The sequence below is a fragment of the Macaca mulatta genome, chromosome 12, assembly GCF_049350105.2.
Source record: "Macaca mulatta isolate MMU2019108-1 chromosome 12, T2T-MMU8v2.0, whole genome shotgun sequence".
Classification (NCBI taxonomy): domain Eukaryota; kingdom Metazoa; phylum Chordata; class Mammalia; order Primates; family Cercopithecidae; genus Macaca; species Macaca mulatta.
The window spans coordinates 65987339-66009232 of NC_133417.1; the positions used below are offsets into that span (position 1 = coordinate 65987339).

The 21894-nt window shown below is 36.1% G+C and overlaps 1 protein-coding gene across 5 annotated transcripts in view; it reads left to right on the forward strand.

The window, feature by feature from the left end:
* TANK (TRAF family member associated NFKB activator) overlaps positions 1 to 21894 on the forward strand; it is a 105034-nt gene that overhangs the window by 45343 nt on the left and 37797 nt on the right. For all 5 annotated transcript variants that reach the window (XM_015110165.3, XM_028830464.2, XM_077956357.1 and 2 more), the window contains 1 exon segment: positions 2562 to 2709. In XM_015110165.3, the coding sequence (XP_014965651.1) occupies positions 2611 to 2709 (99 nt within the window). In that variant the 5' untranslated portion in view covers positions 2562 to 2610.

Below are 21894 nucleotides of genomic sequence, written 5' to 3' on the forward strand. Positions count from 1 at the left end.
AATACTCAAAATGGTGCTTTTTATTAATGCTAATTGCTTATGTTTCCATATTGTCTATGTCTGGGCAGAGATCCTAGCAATGTTAATTATCCTAACAAGATTTCAACTTTTTCATCTATCAGAGACAGCAGTAGAAACTAACTTCCTAAGTGGAATGCATAGAGTTGCCATTTCTTCAGTTTTTCAGAAAGTAATGACATTGTTATCCAAAACCCTGGAATTGTTTTTATTCCAGGTAAATTACTTAAATGTAAATTACTTAAAATGTATCTAGTATCTTAAAATGAAAGACTTTGGCTGAAAGATTACTTGCATGTGGGTATTTAAAAGAACATTGTGATTTATGATCAGTTGATTTTTGGCAAGGGTGCCAAGGCTATTCAGTGGGAAAAGAATAACCCTTTCAACAAATAGTGCCAGGGCATTCGGCTAACCTCATGCAAAAGAATGAATCTGGACCCCTACCTCACACCTTATACAACATTAACTCACTATGGATCAAAGACTTTAATATAAATTATAAGCTTATTAAAAAGAAACAGTTGAAAATCTTCATGACCCTGGATTAGGCAACAGTTCCTTAGATATGACACCAATAGTACAAACAACAAAAGAAAAAATAGGTAAATTGGACTGTATTAAAATTAAAGACATTGTGTGTCAGAGGACACTATCAAGAAGTAAAAAGACATCTACAGAATGGGAGAAAATACTTACAAATCGTATTGGATAACAGTCTAGTTTCTAGAAAATATAAAGAACTTTTAAAATTTAACAATAAAAAGAGAAATAACCCACTTACTACAAGTGGACACAGGATTTGAATGGATACATTGCCAGAGATACACAAATGGCCAATAAGCTCATGGAAAGATGCTCGTCATTAGGGAACTGCAAATCAAAACCTTGATAGGGTACCCCTTCACACCCACTAGGATGGCTGTAATTTTTTAAATGGACTATAAGAAGTATTGGTGTGAATGTGGAGAAATTGGAACCCTTATACATTGCTAGTGGAAATGTAGAATGGTACAGCTTCTGTGGAAACTGGCAGTTCCTCAAAAAGTTAAACATAGAATTACCATATGACTCAGCAGTTTCACTTCTAGGTGTATATCTGAAAATACTGAAAACGTGTTCACACAAAAATGTATACACAGATGTGCACAGTAGCCTTATTCATAGTAGCCAAAAGGTGGAAACAACTCAAATGTCCATCAACTGAGGAATAAACAACATGTTGCATATCCATACAATGGAATATTATTTAGCCATAAAAAGGAGTCAAGTACTGTTACATGCTACATCATGGATGAACCTCAGAAACATTATTCTTTCTGAAAGAAGCCAGACACAAAAAGCGTGTATTGTATTATTCCATTTATATGCAGTGTCAAAAATAGGCTAATTCATAGAGACAAAAAAAAAGATTAATGGTTACCAGGAGATGGGGGAAGAGGAGGATTGGGACTAACTTAATAGGTATGGACTGTTTTCGGGAGGGTGATTAAAATATTCCAGAATTAGATGATGGTGATGATTGCGTAACATAATGAATATTCTAAAAAATACCAAACAGTACACTTTAAAATAGTGGATTTTATACTATATGAATTGTATCTCAATTGAAAATGTGAAAATTTTGAAAGTGTGCCTAAAGATGTAACAAAAGATATTAGGACAGATTAGAGACTGAAATTTTGAAGAATTTTCAGAAATATGAAATAATTTGGTACCCAATATAACTGATAGAGAACTTTGTCTAGTCTGTGGCTTTTAGAGGATTAACAGAAAGGTCCTGTGTTGTGGTTTTTACAGTTGGACAGGAAGAATTGGAGTCATTAGTTAGCCTTCTGCTCAGAGCAAAGGAATGTCATTAAGAGATGTTATGCAAACTGAGATTATAAAACCAAATTACCTCCACTGAGCAAATCACCTGTATTCAGAAACAGCAGGGAAGTTAGAAAACTAATAGGTATTGGGGGTAGGACTGAAGGGATGTAATTTTTCTTTTTTAATGTACAATGCAACAGCAACTCTCCCTAGATTTTGTGCTAAAATAAGAACATTTTCACACATTTTAATTGCTCTGTGATAACAACAGTGTGAACTCCATCCACAAACATTTATTATCTATTTAATTTTGCTCTAATTTCAGTGTAGCAAGAATTCACCTCGTAAGTGGGAATAAGAGTCCATTTAGTAAAACGAAATCTCTTCCCACATTGCTGATCCTATTGTACATTTCCATAATAAAGAATTTAAAATGGCCTTTTATATTTTCTCATTTTTAGGTTAAGTTTATAGATTACTATTCTCAAAGTAGCATCTTCCTGAACTGGAACCCCACTTGCTCCTTGAACATTAGAATAAAAATATTTAAAAATTGTAGAACTTAAGGTTTCATAAGATTTCTAGTCAGGATTTTAAATGAGACTTATGTTTAGTATTTGGTGCTATAATGTTTGTGGTAAACCTTATAGAACTATCTTTAAGGTACATTTTTAAAATGAGATTTATGTAACTTAGTAATTATCTAAATTGTTCTCATTATTTTGCAGACCTGTCATTTACTCCATCCTTTATAGTGATGCTACAGGACGAAGAGGAATGGATAAAAACATTGGCGAGCAACTCAATAAAGCATATGAAGCCTTCCGGCAGGCATGCATGGATAGAGATTCTGCAGTGAAAGAATTACAGCAAAAGGTGTGTGGTTCTGGTTTTGAAAGTTATTCTTTATCTTGGTACATGGAATTTTAGAGCCTTTTGCATCAAAAATGTTATATTGTCAGAAATTGTCCTGAAGAGCTATAATTACAGAAATGCAGGTATATATTAATGGATGAAATTTGAGGTTTTTGTTTGTTGTTTTTTAAAAAATATTGCCACCCATAGGAAGAGTTGATTTCATGGGCTCCTTTTCAGGTGATTGTGGAAGATTGTCAATGTTGTCTTCCATAAATAATTTTAAAATATCAGTATTTATAAATAAGGAGGAAATAACTATAAAAACAGTTTTATGACAAAGTTAGAAGTATCACTGTCTCCGTTTGTTTGGTTTTGGTAGTTTTTACGTTGTTATTTGGCTGGCAGGAAAACTTCAAATCTTAAAATATTCAAGAACAAAATTTGTTATTAATTTATAATACTCTTCCATTCTTTATAACAGTTAAAAGTAGACTATTTCAGTGAAATCTTTAATGACTTACTAAAAGTTTCAGCTTTTAAAATTATCCCTGTACACATAACGTTTCTTTTTAGTACTTTTAGTTTCAGAAGAAAGTAAATTGGAGGAAAGGCATATCTAGGCAAAACTTACTTAACCTCATAGTTCTTAAGCACATGTCTGTTACTGGTTCATGATGAGATTTTCACTGATCTGTAGCAAAATGAGAAAAATAAGGCTAATTATTAAACTTATCCTAATGCTACATTTATTTCATTTAAAATTCTGCCTTCTATTCTGATGTTATGCTCCATGTTTCCATATGGTCAGAGTAAAGAGCAGAATTTTATTAACATATACTTTTGTGAAATATGATGATAGGATCCTCTCCTTGTTTATTATCTTTACATAGTAGTGTTTCAGAAGTCTCCAATTTCACCTACACGTTCTGTGATTCCCCAGAAGGATTCGTACAACTCAACATTCAATCATACTCATAGCTAAGATTTATTACAGTGACATAGTAAAGATATATAGCCAGATTATTAATGGAAAAAGACATCAGGAGGAGTCTAGAGGAATCCATGTTTTTCAGACTTCCCTATACACCTGTCCTTCAACTTAAAATTCAGTAACGTATGTAGTACATCAGGAACTCTATTTTAGTTTCAGAGTTCAGGGTTTTTATTTTCTTAATTGAGGATTGATCACGTTGGCACCTTCTTGTCAACCAGAATTCCAGACTTTCTCAAAAGGAAAGGTGTTCATCGTAAATCTCATTTTACGGTCTTAAGTAGGCTGGCACAGCAGGCACAACATTATCATTTAGGAAAGGTTTTCAAAAGACAGGTTCCCAGATGCCAGCTGTATTAGTCCATTCTCACACTGCTATAAAGAACTACTTGATGGCCATGTGTGGTGGTTTGCGCCTGTAATCCCAGCACTTCGGGAGGCTGAGGTAGGCGGATCACCTGAGGTCAGGGGTTTGAGAACAGCCTGACCGATATGGTGAAACCCCATCTCTATTGAAAATACAAAATTAGCCGGGCATGGTGGCATGTGCCTGTAATCCCAGCTGCTCGGGAGGCTAAGGCAGGAGAATCACTTGAACCTGGAGGCAGAAGTTGCAGTGCGCTGAGATTTATGAAGAAAAGAGGTTTAATTGACCTACAGTTCCACAAGCTTAACAGGCAGCATGACTGGGAGGCCTCAGGAAACTTACAATCATGGCAGAAGGCGAAGGAGAACCAAGCACCTTCTTCACAAGGTGGCAGGAGAGAGAGAGAGCGCAAGGGGGGGATGTGCCACACTTTTAGCATCAAATCTCATGAGAACTCACTCACTATCACAAGAATAGCATGGGGAAAATCCACCTCCATGATCCAGTCACTTCCCACCAGGTCCCTCCCCCAACATTGGGAATTACAATTCAGCGTGGGTACACAGAGCCAAACCACATCACTAGCCCAGGGTAAACTTTTCTGAAGATAACAGCCTCAGGCCTGCTATGTTAAATTACTTCTGCACAGGCAGTTGAAAGTGAGGGATCTTATGTTGGTTTTCTCAATTAAAAAAAAAATTACTAGCCTGTGAAACTCTGAAGTCTAATACGCTAATATTTTGGAAAAAGTCTCGAACTTTGCTTTTCCTCTATCTCACACCACAACAATAATCATCAACATAGAAGAAGAGAAAAGGAGAAGGTCAGAGAATTGAAGTATAGAATTTGGATTTTTTTTTTTCCCATTCAGGTTTAAGTCATAACCATTTTTATTAAAAAAAAAAACACCAAAAACAAAAATCCTCTCAGCATTTATTCTTCTTATTTTGTGATTAGGTTCATTAAGAAAACTTGACATTTGTGACGAAATGTGTGTGTGTTTCTCCCCCCCATATTAAGGAGTGGACACCAGCTAGATGTCCTCCAATTCAGTTTCAACACCATCTACTCAGAGATAGCATCAGATCCCACAAGTAAAGGGCTCAGTCCCACAAGACCACCCTCTCCCCCCCCCAAGTTGCAAGTCTCGGCCTCCAGAACTTCTAACCGACTAGTTTCCAGTTGGAGTTCCCACAACCCCCTCTTTGCGTTTGGTTAATTTGCTAGAGTGGCTCACAGAACTCAGGGGAACCAATACTTACTTTTACCAGTTTATTTTGAAGGATATTTTACAGGATATTAACATCCAAATGAAGAGACATAGGGTGAGGTCTGAAAGGGTCCCAAGTACGGGAGCTTCTGTCTTCGTGGAGTTGGAGTGCACTACCCTCCCAACACGTGGATGAGTTCTTCATCTTTCTGTCAGCTTCCACATGTTCAGCTCCCTAGAAGTTCCCTGAACCCTGTCCTTTGGGGCTTCTATGAGACTTCATTGATTGTCCATGATTAACGTGACTGCACAAAAAGGGTATGATTTAAATCCAGCAAGTCCTGTCTGTTCAGATTCTTCTTGGTCATTCTGTGCAGCATTCCTTCCTCCAGAGTATGCAGCAGGACCCTCTCTGGAAAGAAGGTCTGATGACCCATAGTCTAAATATTAAGAGTCCTGTCTTCAGCAAGTGAGAGCAGGGCAGAAGGTTAGAGAGAGAGAGAGAGACTGTTTCCTGAGGCCTGCTTCCAAGGCCTGAAGCACCGCAACATTGTAACAAAAGACTATAACAAGAGTTGTGGGAGTTAGGGGCTAGGAACCATGGACAAAAACCTAATCATAATGCCACAGCTAGTCATGCAATTATGAACTTCTTCCTTAAATACAGGAACTACACAGTTTCCTTCTCCTTTCTAGTTGATAAATCTATAAAACTAGCTGTCATTCATAACTCCCTCCATTCTTCAGAAATCGTTATTCTTTGTGAGGCTCCTCTTGGTTTACAAAAAATACTCCATTATGGAATACTTATGAATACTTATGGACTGTAAGTCTTCATTAGGGGAGGATAGGAGGAAAGAGCACACAGTATGAGAGAGGGCTTTCTAAAATTATTGAACTGAAGTTTAGAATTAGAATTTTTTTTTTTTTTCAGTTCAGGTTTAAGACATAACTACTTTTGTAGAAAACAAAAAACTCAGTGTTTGTTCTTCTTAGATTCATTAAGAAACCATGACAATTCTATATTTCTTCTAGAGGAGTATTAAGATATCTTTTGGATAAGACAGAAACAGGAATTCCTATTAGCTCCTATTTTTCCACTAGCCATTGGTAAGCAATTGAGAGTTGAACCCCTTATCTGCTGTGAAAGAAGCCTTTGCTCACATTAGCATATATTCCAAAGAAGGAAAAGGGAAAATTTTTTACATTTAGTTTTCAAAGCTAATATTTGTTAAGTACTCAAGAATGGATGAAGAAAAAATGTATAATATGTATTGTTATATGTTAAATTCAAAATATTCTGGTAGTTTTATTTAAGAAACATTTATTGAGTACCTCCTAAGTACTGGGCCCTTAATGAAGTTTTGAGAATACTGAAATAAATAAAATATCGTTTATATCATTAAGAAACTTTAAAAAGTTCAAATCATAAATAAAATAGATATTTTACTATATAGTGGAATAAAAAGAAAAGAAGATGGTAGTTATTACTATAGTGTATTATGTGCTACAGTAGAGATCAGCATAGGAAAATACATGAGCACAGAGAAGAGACACTTGGTCTGTGAGAATCAGGTAATAAGCTCAATGTGAGTCCATACTTGAGCTAAGATTAGGAAGAGATTAGCAAACTGGGGAAGAAGCAGGAGGAGCACTATATATTTAGAAAAACTCAGAAGTGAGAGAGTGTATGATATATTTCATGTACCACAAGGAATCATATAGCTTCAAAGAGAATGATAGGACGTTCCAGGAAAAGAAACTGTAAAGATAGATTAGTATGGCTAAGTAGTTTGTACTATATCATTTTTCAGTCAAAAGTTACCGAAGGATTAATATGTGCTTTGGAACAGTCTTCCTGACAGTGGGATAGAGATAGATAGTATACAGAGCAATGTGAAATTGAGCTCAACAAATGTAAATTAAGAACCTATTTCATACTAAGCAAAGTTCTAAGAGCAAACAATATAATATAACTGGCAACTATCCAGTTGCACTTTATGCACTTTAATATATGTATTGATATAAAATCATGTAGTTATATGATACATAACATATATTAATATACATACATACTAAATGTATGCACATATATGTTATACCTGAATTTTTTAAAAAAGTGAATGGCAATCATTTCAAGCAATCAAAATGAGGACACAAATTAAGCATTAGAGGTGAATTGGGGAAAATATTTAAGGTTTATTTAGGAGACAAAATGGAAAACAGGGGCACCTGAATACAGGCCACATCTGAGGCCTGGTACCCTCTCAGATGGTGTCCTGGTATCTGGAATAGATTACTGGGTTAATGGTGGTGCTGATGACTGAAACAAAGGATGGATAAGAGGGTACAAATTTGGGGTGGGGAAATAAGATCTATAATTAGGTTTTAGTTAATATTTTTAGTTACCTGTGAGGCTTACAAGTGAAAATGCCAATGGATGGTTGTAAATGTGAATCTAGGCCTAGAAAAAGTTCTGAATTGGAAAATGTAGATATGGAAGTAATGGATTTTGTTGTGGATCCATTACTTAAATGTGGATAACATCTCCCAGTTAAGAGTGCATAGGTTGAAGGAATATTTGAAGGATAGAAGTGAGAGAGGGAGAAAGAAGGGGAGAAGATCAGTCACTTGGCCTCTGGAGATTCAGAACATAGGTTAAGCAATTTGAGAGGCATAGGAAGAGAACTTGGAGAATACCAATATTTTAAAGAATAGGCATAGAGAGGGAAAAAATCATTAAGGAAACTAATAAAAACCACTCTACAAGGTAAGAAACAAATGATAGAAAAAGAGTGTAATATCATAGAAGCCATTAGAAAAGAGCTTCAAGAAGGAAGCACTAGTTAGCAGTACCAGATATCCAAGAAATCTAGTAAGATGACAACTGGCGAAGCCAGTTGCATTTGGCTATGTGGAGGTTACTGACATTTATGAAGGCAGTTAAGTCGAGTGGGGAGGGCAGATTGTAGTAGGCTGAGGAGAATTAGGGAATGAAGAAGTAAACACAATATAAACCACGCGGTTAAAAGCGTGACTGTGCAGAAGAGAAATAGAGTGATAACTAGTGAGATTTTGTTTTTTTTTTCTTTTGTTGGATAAATGAAACAATGTGGAAGCGTAATAACACAGCAGAGAGAGAGGAGAAAGCTTGAACATAGAGTGAAAAAATAATTGATGCCTTTTTACAATCACATTACACAACAGCCAGAGTGATCCTTTTAAAAAGAAATATTTAAATGTTAATTATATCAGTCTCCTACTCAAAATTTTTCAGTGATTTCTATAAAATATAAGCCAAAGTTATGAACAAATTAGCTGGACATGGTGGTATATGCCTGTAGTCCCAGCTACCCAGTAGGATAAGGTGGGAGAATTGCTTGAGCCCAGTGATCCTGGGAAGTTGAGGGAGAATGAGGCTGCAGTGAGCTGAGATCACACCACTGCACTCCACTCTGGGTGACAGAGCGAGACCCTGGCTCAAAAAAAGAAAAACAATCAAAGTCCTTCCTATGGACTACTAAGGCAGAGCCTAGTCTAGCCCTTACCAGACATTCCATTTATCTCCTACCACTCTATTCTCTCACAGCCTTTCTACCACATGGGCTTCCTATTGTTTTTCAAATATATTCCTATTTCAGAACCTTTGCATTTACTATCCCATTTCATTGGAGTGGTTTTTCTTTGGATATTTTCATGGTTTTCTCCCTTATTGTTTTCCTCCCTTACTGCTTTCAAGGACAGTCTCTTCAATAAACAGTGCTAGGAAAACTAGATAACCATATGCAGAAGAATGAAAGTAGACCCCCATTTCTCACCATATATAAAAATCAAATCAAAATGAATTAAAGATTATATATAAGACCTGAAACTATGAGACTACTAGAAGAAAACATTGGGGAAATGCTTTAGGACATTGGTCTGGGCAAAGATATTTGCCCGGGCACAGGCAACAAAATTAGACAGATGGGATTATATCAAGCTAATATTACACAACAAAAGATACAATCAACAAAGTACAGAGACAGCTTACAGAATGGGATAAAATATTCGCAAACTGTCTGACAAGGGCTTAACAAGCAGGCTATATAAAGAACTCAATTCAATAGCGAAACAGCAAAAACAAATCAGTTTTGAAATGGGCAAAAGATCTGAATAGACATTTCTCAAAAGAAGGCATGCAAATGGCAGGCATTTTAAAAAAATGCTTACCATACTAATCATTAGGAAAATGGAAATCAAAACCACAATTTGATATCATCTGGGTATGAGATGATACCATACCCAGTTAATAGTTTTCTTGATTAAAAAATTGGACAAAAAATAACAGATGCCGGCAAAGAGGTGGAAAGGGGAGAACACTCATATAGTTGTTAATAACCAAAAGAGAGCAAGAGTGAATATACTAAAATCAGACAAAACAGACTTTAAATCAAAAATTGTTCCAAGCCGGGCATGGTGGCTCACACCTGTAATCCCATCAGTTTGGGAGGCTGTGGCAGGTGGGTCGTTAGAGCGCAGGAGTTTAAGAATAGCCTGGGCCAACATGACAAAATCCCATCTCTACAAAAGAAAAAACAAAAACAAAAAAAACAGGTCTGGTGGTGTGCTCCTGTAGTCGCAGCTACTCAGGAGACTGAGGCAGGTGGATTGGTTGAGCCTGGATGACACAGCAAGACCCTGTCTCAAAAATAAAAGAACAAAACAACAAAAACTACTACAAGAGACAGGAAAGGGACATTATATAATGATAACAGGGTCAGTTTATGAAGCAAATATTAACAGTTATATATGCATCATACATCAGAGCTCCAAAGTATATGAAGCAAGCATTGACACTATTGAAGGAAGAAACATTACAGCTTTATGATAATAGTAGGAGAATTAAAGTATTATACTTTAAACACTTTAAATAATGGATAGAGCAACTAGACAAAGATCTATATGGAAATAGAGGATTTGAACAACATTGTAGAGCAGTTGGACCTAACAGACATATGTAAAATATCCCAGCAACAACAGAATACACATTTGCTCAAGGGCATATGGAACATTCTCTGGGAGAGACCATATATTGGCCATTAAAAATGACTTAATAAATTTAAAAAGATTGAAATCATTCTAAGTGTATTTTCTAATCACAGTGAAATGAAACTAGGAATCAGCAAAAGGAAAAGTGGGAAATTCACAAATATGTACAAATTAAATAACACTCTTAAACAACCAGTGGGTCAAAAAAGAAATCACAAGGGAAATTAGAATATATATTAAGATAAATAAAAGTGTAAATACAAAGTACCAAAACTTCTAGGATGCAGTAAAAGTAGTTAATAGAGAAATGTTTAGCTGTAAATGTGTATATTAAAGAAGAGAGATCTCAAATCAGTAACTTAACTTTATGCCTGAAGAAACTAGAGAAAGAACAAATGAAACCCAAAACTAGCATAAAGAAGAAAATAATAAAAATGGAAACAAATATAAATAAAAAATAGAAAAACAATAGAGAAAATCAACAAAAACAAGTGTTGACTATTTGAAAAGATCAAGAACAAACCTTTAGTTAGCTTGACTAAAAAGAGGGAAGACAAATAACTAAAATAAGAAAATGAGGACATTATTACCAACTTTACAAAATTAAAAATATCATAAAAGAGTGCTATGAACAATTGTATGCCAACAGATTGGATAAGCTAGTAAAACGTCCTAGGAACATACAAACTACTAAGAATGAATCATGAAGAAAATGAAAATCTGAATAGACCTTTATCTAGTAAGGAGATTGAATCAGTAATCAAAAACTTCCCAACAAAGAAAAGCCTGGGATGAGATAGCTTCTGCCAAACATTTGAAGCAGAATTAATACCAGTCCTCTCAGTCTCTTCCAAAAACTTGAACAGTATGTAACACTCCCTTACTCATTCTATGAGGCTAGCATTACCCTAATACCAAAGACACTATTAGAAAAGAAGACTACAAACTAATATCCCCTATGAATATTTGCTATGGTTTGAATGTTTGTCCCCTCCAAAACTCATGTTGAAATTTAATTGCCAGTATAACAATATTAAGATGTGGGACCTTTAAGAGATGATTAGGCCATGAGGGCTCTGCCCCCGTGGGCATAATTAATGCTGCTCCAAAATGGTCGGTTTGACTCCTGCTGCCCTTTCTCTTTGCCCTTCAGCCACATGATACCTTCCACTATGTGGAAGATGCTAGTGTCTTGATTTTGGACTTGCCAGATACTGGTGTCTTGGTTTTGGCCTTCCCAGCCTCCAGAACTGTGAAGAAATAAATTACTGTTCTTTATAATTTACCCAGCCTCAGGTATTCTGTTATAGCAGCACAAAACAGACTAAGACAATATTGATGCAAAAAATCCTCAACAAAACACTAGCAAATCAAATTCAACAGCATATTAAAATAATTACATACCATGACAAAGTGAGACTTATTCCTGTAATGCAGTAATGGTTCAGCATACAAAATTAGTCATGATATACTATGCAATATACCACGTTAACAGGGTTGAAAAGAAAAAACATGATCATCTCAATTGATTCAGAAAAAGCATTTGATAAAATTCAACACTGTTTTAGGATTTTAAAAAACACCCAACAAACTAAGACTAGAAGGAAACGAACTCAACAAAATAAAGATCATCCAACATAGGAAAAACCCACAACTAACATCATACTCCAGAGTGAAAGACTGAAGCTTTTTGTCTACGATTGAAATAAGTCAAGGATATACTTCTATTCACCATAGTACTGGAAGTCCTAGACAGAGCAGTTAAGGAAGAAAAAGAAATAAAAGGCATCAAATTGGATAGGAAGAAATAAAATTATCTCTGTTTGTAAACAACATATTAAGTATAGAAAGCCCTAAAGATTCCACACCCAAAAAAAATCCCACCTGTTAGAACTAATAAACAAATTCAGTAAAGTTACAAAATAAACATGCAAAAATCAGTTGTGTTTCGATAATTAACAACAAGCCATTTAAAGAAGACACAAATATATGGAAACATCACATTTTCATGAATTGGACCCTTGCCTTTCTCCATATTCAAAAATTAAAACAGATCAAAGACCCAAATGCAAGAGGTAAAAACCATAAAGACTTAGAAGAAATCATAGGGGGGAAAGGTTTATGACATTGGATTTGGCAGTGACTTGGGTATGACACCAAAAACACAGGCAACTAAGGAAAAAATAGTTAAGTTGGACTTCATCAAAATTAAAACTTTTGTGTGTCAAAGGACACTATCAACAGAGTGAAAAGGCAACCCACAGAATAAGAGAAAATATTTGCAAATCATATTTGGTAAGAAATTGATATCTAGAATATATAAAGAACTACAGCTCAACAACAACAAAACCTGGATTTAAAATGGGCAAGGGACTTTAGAGATTTCTCCAAGAAGTTATACAGATGGCCAATAAGCATATGAAAAGATGCTTAGCATCCCTATTCATTAGTAAAAACACAGTGAGATGCTACTTCACACCCATTGGTGTGGCTGTTATTCAAAAAAGCAAAATAAGTGTTGGCAAGGATATGTAGAAATTAGAACCCTTATGCATTGCTAGTAGGAATGTAAAATAATGCAGCCATTGTGGAAAATGATATGACAATTCTTTAAAAACTTAAACATAGAATTACCATATGATTCAGCAATCCTACTACTTTTTGGTTACATACCCAGAAGAAGTGCTAGCAAGGACTTAATTGGATATTTGTACATTCAGATTCAGAACAGCATTATGCACATTAGGCAAAAGGTAGAAACAACCCAAGTGTTCTTAAGCAGATGAATGGATAACCGTGAGGTGGTATATACACACAACATAGTAATATTTCGCCTTAAAATGGAAAGAAAATTTTACATGTGCTACAAAGTAGAACCTTGGAGATGTTATGCTAAGTTAAATAAGTCAGTCACAAAAGCACAAATATTGTATGATTAAACTTATGTGGGACACTAAGAATAGTCAAATTGATAAAGACAGAAAGTAGAAGGGTAGTTGCCAGCGGTTGAGAGGGAGGAAGGAATGAGGAGTTAGTGCTTAATGGATATAGAGTTTCAGTTAGGAAGAATCAAAAAAGTTCTGGAGGTGGATGGTGGTGATGGCTGCACAACAATGTGAATTATTTGATATATATTTTAACATAATTTTTTAAACTCTATTACAAAAAAAAGAATTGGCCTAGCCTAGATTATCTTAGTAGCCATGTTTTATTGCTATTCAACTGTCACTCATCAGTTTGTACAAACTCACCAGCCTTTTACCACTCAGCTGTCTATACTCCAAGTCAGTTCTTCTCTCAGTGTTTCTTCCGGTTCACTGCAATTTGAGACTCAGAAGCTTTTCTTTGAGAAGTTAGTATGCTGTATCCATTAAGGAGCATTCTGTTCAGGAAAGACATCCAAGCATTCCAAATTGATAAGGGAGGTAAAGATAAAACAGATAAGTGATTTTTAAAGTATTATTGGCTTAAATTACAAAAGCACCATGTTTTTTTTTTTTTAAGTAAACAAGATGTACAGAATATAAAGTGATAGTCCTCTCCCTCACTCTCTAGGGCTGTCCATTGTTAGTAATTGGGTATATATCCTTTCAGAGTATGTGAATCATATTTTTTCAAAAATGGAATCATTCTAATCTGAAAAAGATTTTAAATGTTTTAATGTCATCATCTTCTCCATTATCATCACTAAGATTTATTGAGGTTTGTTTGCCAGAGAGCTTTACAATTATTTAATCCTTGTATAAATCTAAGAGGAAGTATTATTTTCATTTTTTGAATGAGGAAAATTAAGTGCAGAGAGATGAAGTAACTTGCCCACAACCACATAGCTACTAAGTTAGTAGAATTAGTAGACCTAGAATTTGAAAAAAATGTTTGACCACAAACTTCTTGTCTATAACTTCTCTGCCAAAAATTGTCAATCGTCTTTCAGGTTTGCACATATAAACCTACCTCATATCACGAATACCTGACAATACCTTGTACTACACCTCCTTCTTAAAACACTGTTTTTCTTTTTCTTTTTTCTTTTTTTTTTTTTTTTGAGATGGAGTATCACTCTGTTGCCCAGGCTGGAGTACAGTGGCACTCATTGGCTCACCTCTGCCTCCTGGGTTCAAGTGATACTCCTGCCTAAGCTTCCTGAGTAGCTGGGATTACAGGCACCCGCCACCACGCCCAGCTAATTTTTTATTTTTAGTAGAGACAGGGTTTCACCATGTTGGCCAGGCTGGTCTCGAGCTCCTGACCTCAAGTGATCTGCCCACCTCAGCCTCCCAAAGTGCTGGGATTACAGATGTGAGCCACTGCGCCCAGCCCTTACTTTCTATTCTTATATGAACCTTCTCATTTTTTCCTGTGGCTTGAGATATCTGTGACAATTAACTCCTAAATTTATATTCCTAGTCCAGACCTGCCCTCTGAACTGTAGACCCATATATCTCACTGCTACTTGGAAGGCACATTAAACTGAATATCCAGACCTGAACTTACATATTCACCATTTTTTCTCACCTGTACCATTGCAGGAGAGTAATGAGTTTAATAAGCTGCTGTGTGGAATAATACTACCTTTTATTTACCCTAAATTTACTTCACATAAATTTCAAAGAATAATCTCTCCTCCTACTACTAGCGTCCTGCTATTGATCACGAAGTATATTTATTTTACCTGGACCCTAAATAGTGTTTTTCTCCTTTAGTTCTAGACCAAATTTTCCATTGTTATGCCTAGGCTCTCTTGCCACCATGCTGTTAAATTGTTTTTTTTAGAACCTCTAGTCTTAAAACATGGCTCTTTTTAGCTTATCCTCTGGTACAGCCCTCATTCTAGACCATACTAAAATACCAGACAATTTCAGATACATAGAAGCAGTGCACTAATCTCAGATACACAGAAGCAATCTTCTTCCCTTCAACATTTAAATTCATATTACTTCATAAATCAGAAAGGAAAATTAACATTTAATGAACATATTCTACAGGTGTTACAGCCCTACAAAAGTATGCATTGTTAGCTTTATTTTCAAACGAAGAAACCGAGAGTCAGAAATGTTGATTTTCCAATCTAAGTTGCAAAATCTATGCTGAAACTAGGTTTATCAGACCAAAGACCATATTCGTTATACTAACCTAGCTAAGTCATAGCTCATTCCAGGTTTTCAAACTGTTCTCTTCCCATTGCTATGAATAACTTAATATAGTCTCCTCTCTTCTTGGATGAATCCTTTCTTTGTGACTTATACATCGCTTTTTACCAAAAGAGGCTAGAGTATAATATTTAATATTTCCTTTACTCATCCTTCAATTTATCATGTGCCAGAGACGACATATGTGCTAGCAATTAAAAGATAGGTAAAACAGAGCATGCACTTAAAGGGTTCACAGTCAAATATTGCTTATTCCATTTCTTGGCATGTGTAAGCATTCATACATACCCACACTAAGAGGTCTTCTGTTCATTCTAAAGTAGAGGAATCTTTTAATCACAATAGCCTCTGACCAGACAACTTTTAATATGCTTACAGAATAAGACAAAAGATTATTATGGCGAATATAGGGCGGTAGAGTTGATTTGGCCCCTGAATTGGTTATTATGTAGGATAAGCTGTTACAAAGAGACTAAGAAATACAGTGCGTAAATATAAAAGTTGACTTTTGTCTCTGCTTGGCACAAAGACTCACGTGAGTAATCCCAGCACTTTGAGAGGCTAAGGCAGGACAATTGCTTGAGCCCAAGAGTTCAAGACCAGCCTGGGCAACATAGCGAGACCCTGTCTTAATTTTAAAAAGTAAAAAATAAAAAAATAAAAGTTCTCTCTTTTGTAGCAGTCCACAGGTGAATAGAACAGGGCTAGTAAGGCAGCTCTACCGTTCTTAAAATATGGTTTCCCTCTCTGAAGTCACAGTGGCTGCTCTCCTTATTTCCTTGCCAGTGAGAAGGGGAAGAGAAGTGAAGAGCAGACAGCTTTCTTTTAATGATGTTGTCCAAAATTTGTGCAGATTATTTCTGTTCACACCCTCTAGCCAGAACTTAGTCACATGATCACATGTAGTAGTGAAGAAGGCTAGTAAATATATCCTCTAGCTGGGTGACCATGTGCCCTGTTAAAACTCTATATTACTAAAAGAAAGAAAGAAAATGGATATGGGGAATAATTAGCAGTCCTTGCCACATCTTTTAGCTAACTAGTCTAAAATTGCTTGGAGAGTTTCAGGTATCACAAGACTCCATAATATGGAATTAAATATTTAATCAGTTTGTTACTCATACCAAGTTACTTGTCATCAATTTCTGCCACTGTTGCATGGGAGAAATTTCTGTTGCTTCTTTGACCATCTTTCCAAGAGAAGAATCAGTAATAAAAGTAATTAAAACATCTGAAAATGTTAAAACTGATTGCTACAAGTCAGATTACCATAATCATAAATGATTAGGTTATAGAAAACCTGCAGCTGGCCTCTCCTGCTTGTCCCAAGATTCTTTGCGTTATGTAATCAGAAAATAGAAATCTCTTTGTTGAGAAAAGAAATTTGAAATAGAGTTTTTCTCTTCTTGCCCCCTCTTGATTAAAAGAGAAAAACTGACAAAGTCTTACATAGAAGGAAGCAATATCCTTAATTATAAAATGATTCAGATGCTGTGTTATATTAATTGCTTTTTCTTTGTACTGAGAAGAAAAGTAAAGGATACATAATATTTAAAACCATCCAATTTGCTAAGCTTATTGACTAGCCAGTAAGGCTGAAGAGAAGGCCTAAAATAAGAGTAAATTTGACTGTGGCTTTTTTATCATAAATTACAGATCTTCTCTAACGTTTTTCTGACAATAAATGTTAAGCGATCAGGACTGTTTTGTTGTCAAATTGCTTTATTCAGGAGCTAGTCTTGACCCATGTGAAATGTAAAGCTTTAACCTTAAGGCTTATGTTACCTCTAAAAGCTTGTAAAACATATTTTAAAGGATTGCAAAAGGCATAAAATACCTTTATTGTAGGTACTACGTTAAAAAAAATCCTTCATTTTCACATAAGATGTAAATGGCCTCATTATGGTTTACCACTCTTTTTTTTCCCCAACAACATATATACTCTATCCAAAGTGTTGACGGGGTAAAGTGGTTCATTCTGGTTTTTTCCTAATGAAGCTACTGGTATTAGAATAAAGGTGCTCCAGGTGGTTTCTGATCAAAGCTTTATTTCTTTGTTTTACATTGTCAGTACTTTGCCAGTAGATTCATTTTCCACGTTATCAGAATGAAAAATATTTGTATCCTTTCTTCCAAGGTTTTACTTCCAGAAATATGTCCTGTTGAAACTTTTAGTCAGGTATGTAGGATATATATTCAAGGAGATTGGTTAATAAAGAATTAATGATATTCATTCAAAAATATATTGAGCACCTACTATGTGTCTGGAACTGTACTAAGTACTAAATCTATAGTGATAAGCAAACAGACATGCTTGCTTCCTGTTTCATGGAATGGTGGCACAGTCTAGTAAAGCAGAGACTAATCAAACAATCTCACAAATATAGCTTGAAACTCTGATCAAAGTATCAAGAAGAAAGGTAAATTGCTATTAGAATGTCTGTTGGAGACTTGACCTAATCCAGCAGGTCGGAGATTATCATTATATAATGATTTTTGAAAGGGCAGGTTTCGAGGGCTTTTTAAGTATAAGGGCCTGCATTATAAAGACCCATTGGCCTAAACGAACTTAAAGTATAAGGGAAATAGTGCAATGAGAAGAGTCAGAGGCTCTTAGTAGGGACTTGGAGACCATATTAAGGACTTTTGGTTCTTTATTCTAGGAGTGTAAGAAGCCATTTAAGGTTTTTTGGGGGACAAGGATAAGGAGTAGAAAAAAAGTATGGAGTAATATGATTACATGTGCATTTTGCAAAGAACACAATGGCTGCTAGAGAATAGTTAGGCTATTGCTGCAGTCCATTAAGGTTGTGGTAATAGATTTAAGAGATATTAATAGTTAAGATTAAACTTGATACTTGGGGCCAGGCGCAGTGGCCAATACCTGTAATACTAGCACTTTGGGAGGCCCAGGCAGACGGATCACTTGAGGTCAGGAGTTCAAGACCAGCCTGGCCAACATGGTGAAACCTTGTCTGTACTAAAAATACAAAATTAGCCAGGCGTGATGGTGGGCACCTGTAATCCCAGCTATTCGGGAGCCTGAGGCAGGAGAAGCACTTGAACCCAGGAAGTGGAGGTTGCATTGAGCCTAGATCACGCCACTGTACTCCAGCGAGCAAGACAGAGCTCTAAAAGAGCAAGACTCCATCTCAAAAAGATAGATAAATAAATAAATAAATAAATAAATAAATAAATAAGATTGATACTTGGTAATGGATTGGCTATAGAACAAATAGATGTCAAAGATGGTCACAGCTTTCTGTATAGATAAGAGCACCGTATACCAAGAAAAGGAATACTAGCAAAGAACCAGACTTTTCAGGGGTAGAGAGGAGAGATGAGAGGGAGTGGTAATGGGGGGAAATCATCAGTTTTGAATATTTGAAGTGCTTTCCCCGGAACAGTTGACCACATAGATCTATAGCTTAGAAGAGAGATCTAAGCTAGAAGAAAAATTCGAGCTACTAGCATGGATGAGATTACCTAGGAAGAGAATATATAGCAAGAGAGGGCCTCATGTGAGCTAGAGGTACTTATAAGATGTGGCATAGTGGTTAGTTAGGGGCTTAGGCTATGTATTCAGGCAAGCCTAGATTCAAGTCTTAGCTCTACTATCTACTGGGAAAGCTTAATAGTTAAGATTAAAATTGATACTTGGGGCCGGGTGCGGTGGCTCATGCCTGTAATCCCAGCACTATGGGAGGCCGAGGCAGGCGTATCACTTGAGGTCAGGAGTTCAAGACCAGCCTGGCCAACATGGCGAAATCCTGTTTCTTCTAAAAATACAAAAATTAGCCAGGTGTGATGCGGGGGAGGGGGCGCCTGTAATCCCAACTACTTGGGAGACTGAGGCAGGAGAATCACTTGAACCCGGGAGATGGAGGTTGCAATGAGCCTAGGCAGATTATTTTGTACCTCTGTAAGACTCAATTTTCTCATCTGTAAAATGTGGGAAATAGTCTCCTGGGAAGGTTGGTTTAAGGATTAAATGAGATAAAGAAAATAAAACTGATTTTGGTACATAGTATTTAGTGAAATTATCACATGATGATAATGTGTTGCTGAGTTGAAAAATGTGGTTGCAGAATAGTTCTCATTTGTGAAAAAGTGTGATACATATACACACATGTATACAGGAGTTCTGAAAGGGTATATACCAAAATACCAGTAGTAGTTACCTTTGAGGAAAAATGGAAGGCAAAGTAAGGGAGGATACTGCCACGTTTTACCTTGTACATATCTGTACGTACTTGTACATTATTTTTGTTGTGTTGGTGGTAGTGGTCATTTTGTTATTTGAATTTTTTGACAAAGGTGTGTGATTTTTATAACTTTTAATAGCCATTAATCTTTAATCATTTAGTCCATTTTGTCTCTTTGTAAACTTTGAACAACCAGGGCTTGGTTTTTTGTTTTGTTTTGTTTGCTTGACAGGAATGTTTTTGATTCAATGGAGATGCCATACTGATTTCTCATAAACACCTGAGTCCTAGGTTACAGTGAACTAGAAAAAAGACTGAGAGATCTGGCTTCAGTGATAACCAGAGCTTTTGTTCATAAACATACGTACTACATGCTCTGTGTCTTAGTCCATTTGTACTCTATAACAAAATACCTTATACCAGGTAATTTATAAATAATATAAATGTATTTCTCACAGTTTTAGAGGCTGAGAAGTCCAAGATCAAGGCTCCAGCAGGCTTGGCGTCTGGTGAGGGCCCAGTCTCTGTTTCCAAGATGGCACCTCGTTGCTGCATCATCTAGTGGAGATGAACAGTGTATTCTAATATGGCAGAAGGGATGGAGGGCAAAAAGGACTGAACTCTGTGTGAAGCCCCCTTTATAAAGGCCTTAATCTTATTCATGTGGGAGCAGCCATTATAACTTAATACCTCCTAAAAGGCCCCACTTCTTAATATCATCACAATGGGGATTACGTTTCAACATGAATTTTGGTGGACACACACTTTAAGATCATAGCATTTCACCCCTGGCTCCCCCAGATTTATATCCTGCACACATACAAAATATATGAGATACATGTATGTGATACATATTTATTCCATCCCAGAAGCCCCAAAAAGACTTACCTTGTTCCACCATCAACTTTAAACTCTAAAGTTTTCATCTAAACATTATCTAAATCAGATATGGAAATGAGACTCAAAGTACAATTCATCCAGAGACAAATTCCTCTCCAGCTGTGAGCCTATGAAATTATACAGTTATATGCTTCCAAAAGACAACAGTGGGACAGACATAGGATAGACATTCCCACTCCAATATGGAGCAACAGGAAAGAACAAAGGGCTAACAGGTTCTAACCACATCCAAACACCTCAAATAAACAACAACAAACCCAGTAGGGCTAACATTAAACCCTGAAGCTTGAGTGTAGTCTTTAACTCCCATTTCTCATTTTGTGGACACACTGGGGTGAAAGTTGGGCCCCCAAGGCTCTAGGCAACCCTACTCCATCACATTGTCGGCTGCATTTCTTGGTGTTGGAGTTGCATGCCTTTGGGTCTCCCAGCCTGGAGTTGCACCCTGGTGGCTCTACTGGTCTGGGGTCTTGGGGTGGCCCTGCCTGGGCAACTCCACTAGGAATTGCCCTGATGGCAACTCTCTGCATTGGCCTCACTCCCACGGCTTTGGATATTATGTAGATACCTTGTTAGACAGGAACTAACATTTCCAAGGAGCATATTGCAAGACAAATACTTTATATATTCTGTCTCTTTCAGTCCTTCAGGTAAATATAATTTTCGTTTAAAGAGGAAGAAACCAAAGGCTCAAAGAGGCAAGTAAATTAATCAGGACCGAAACACAGGATTGTAAAATAAAAATAGTTTGTCACAGTTTACCACTTGGCATGCTGAGAAATTGGTGGCAGCACTGTCACCTAAAAGTAGATAATTAGATTGGAAATCTGATCTGTCAAATTGCAGATCTTCTAGATAAGTCTTGGTACTGGAGGGTGGGAACGTACAGGGCTTATAACCTAGTAGGCAGAAAACGGTTGAAGAAAGACCTGTGTAAGCCAGGATCTCTGGGTTGCTGATCCTATTTGATCTCATACTTTTTAAAGAAAACTCAAAATTGAAGTTGATTCTTAGCTTACCAAAATTTCAAGATGTATTTTAATTAGATTGTGTCTAAATAAATTAGTTTCTATCTAAAGTGCTATGTATTAGGATAATTAATATTTAATTATCTTCCTTCATGAACTGTGGAGCTTCCTATGGAGAACATTTGTGGTAGCCATGCAAATCCTTCAGTAAATCTTTCATTCTCTTTGTTAACCTTGGAATAATTTGAAAAGTTTTTAAATTGGGACTATTTCAGTTTTTTTTCAATCCACTCAACATTTATTAAATTCCTTAATAAATCATTGGAGGAAAGCAGTGATATTTTTTAGAATATTGAAATTAGTTATTGAGGAGGAGAAGAA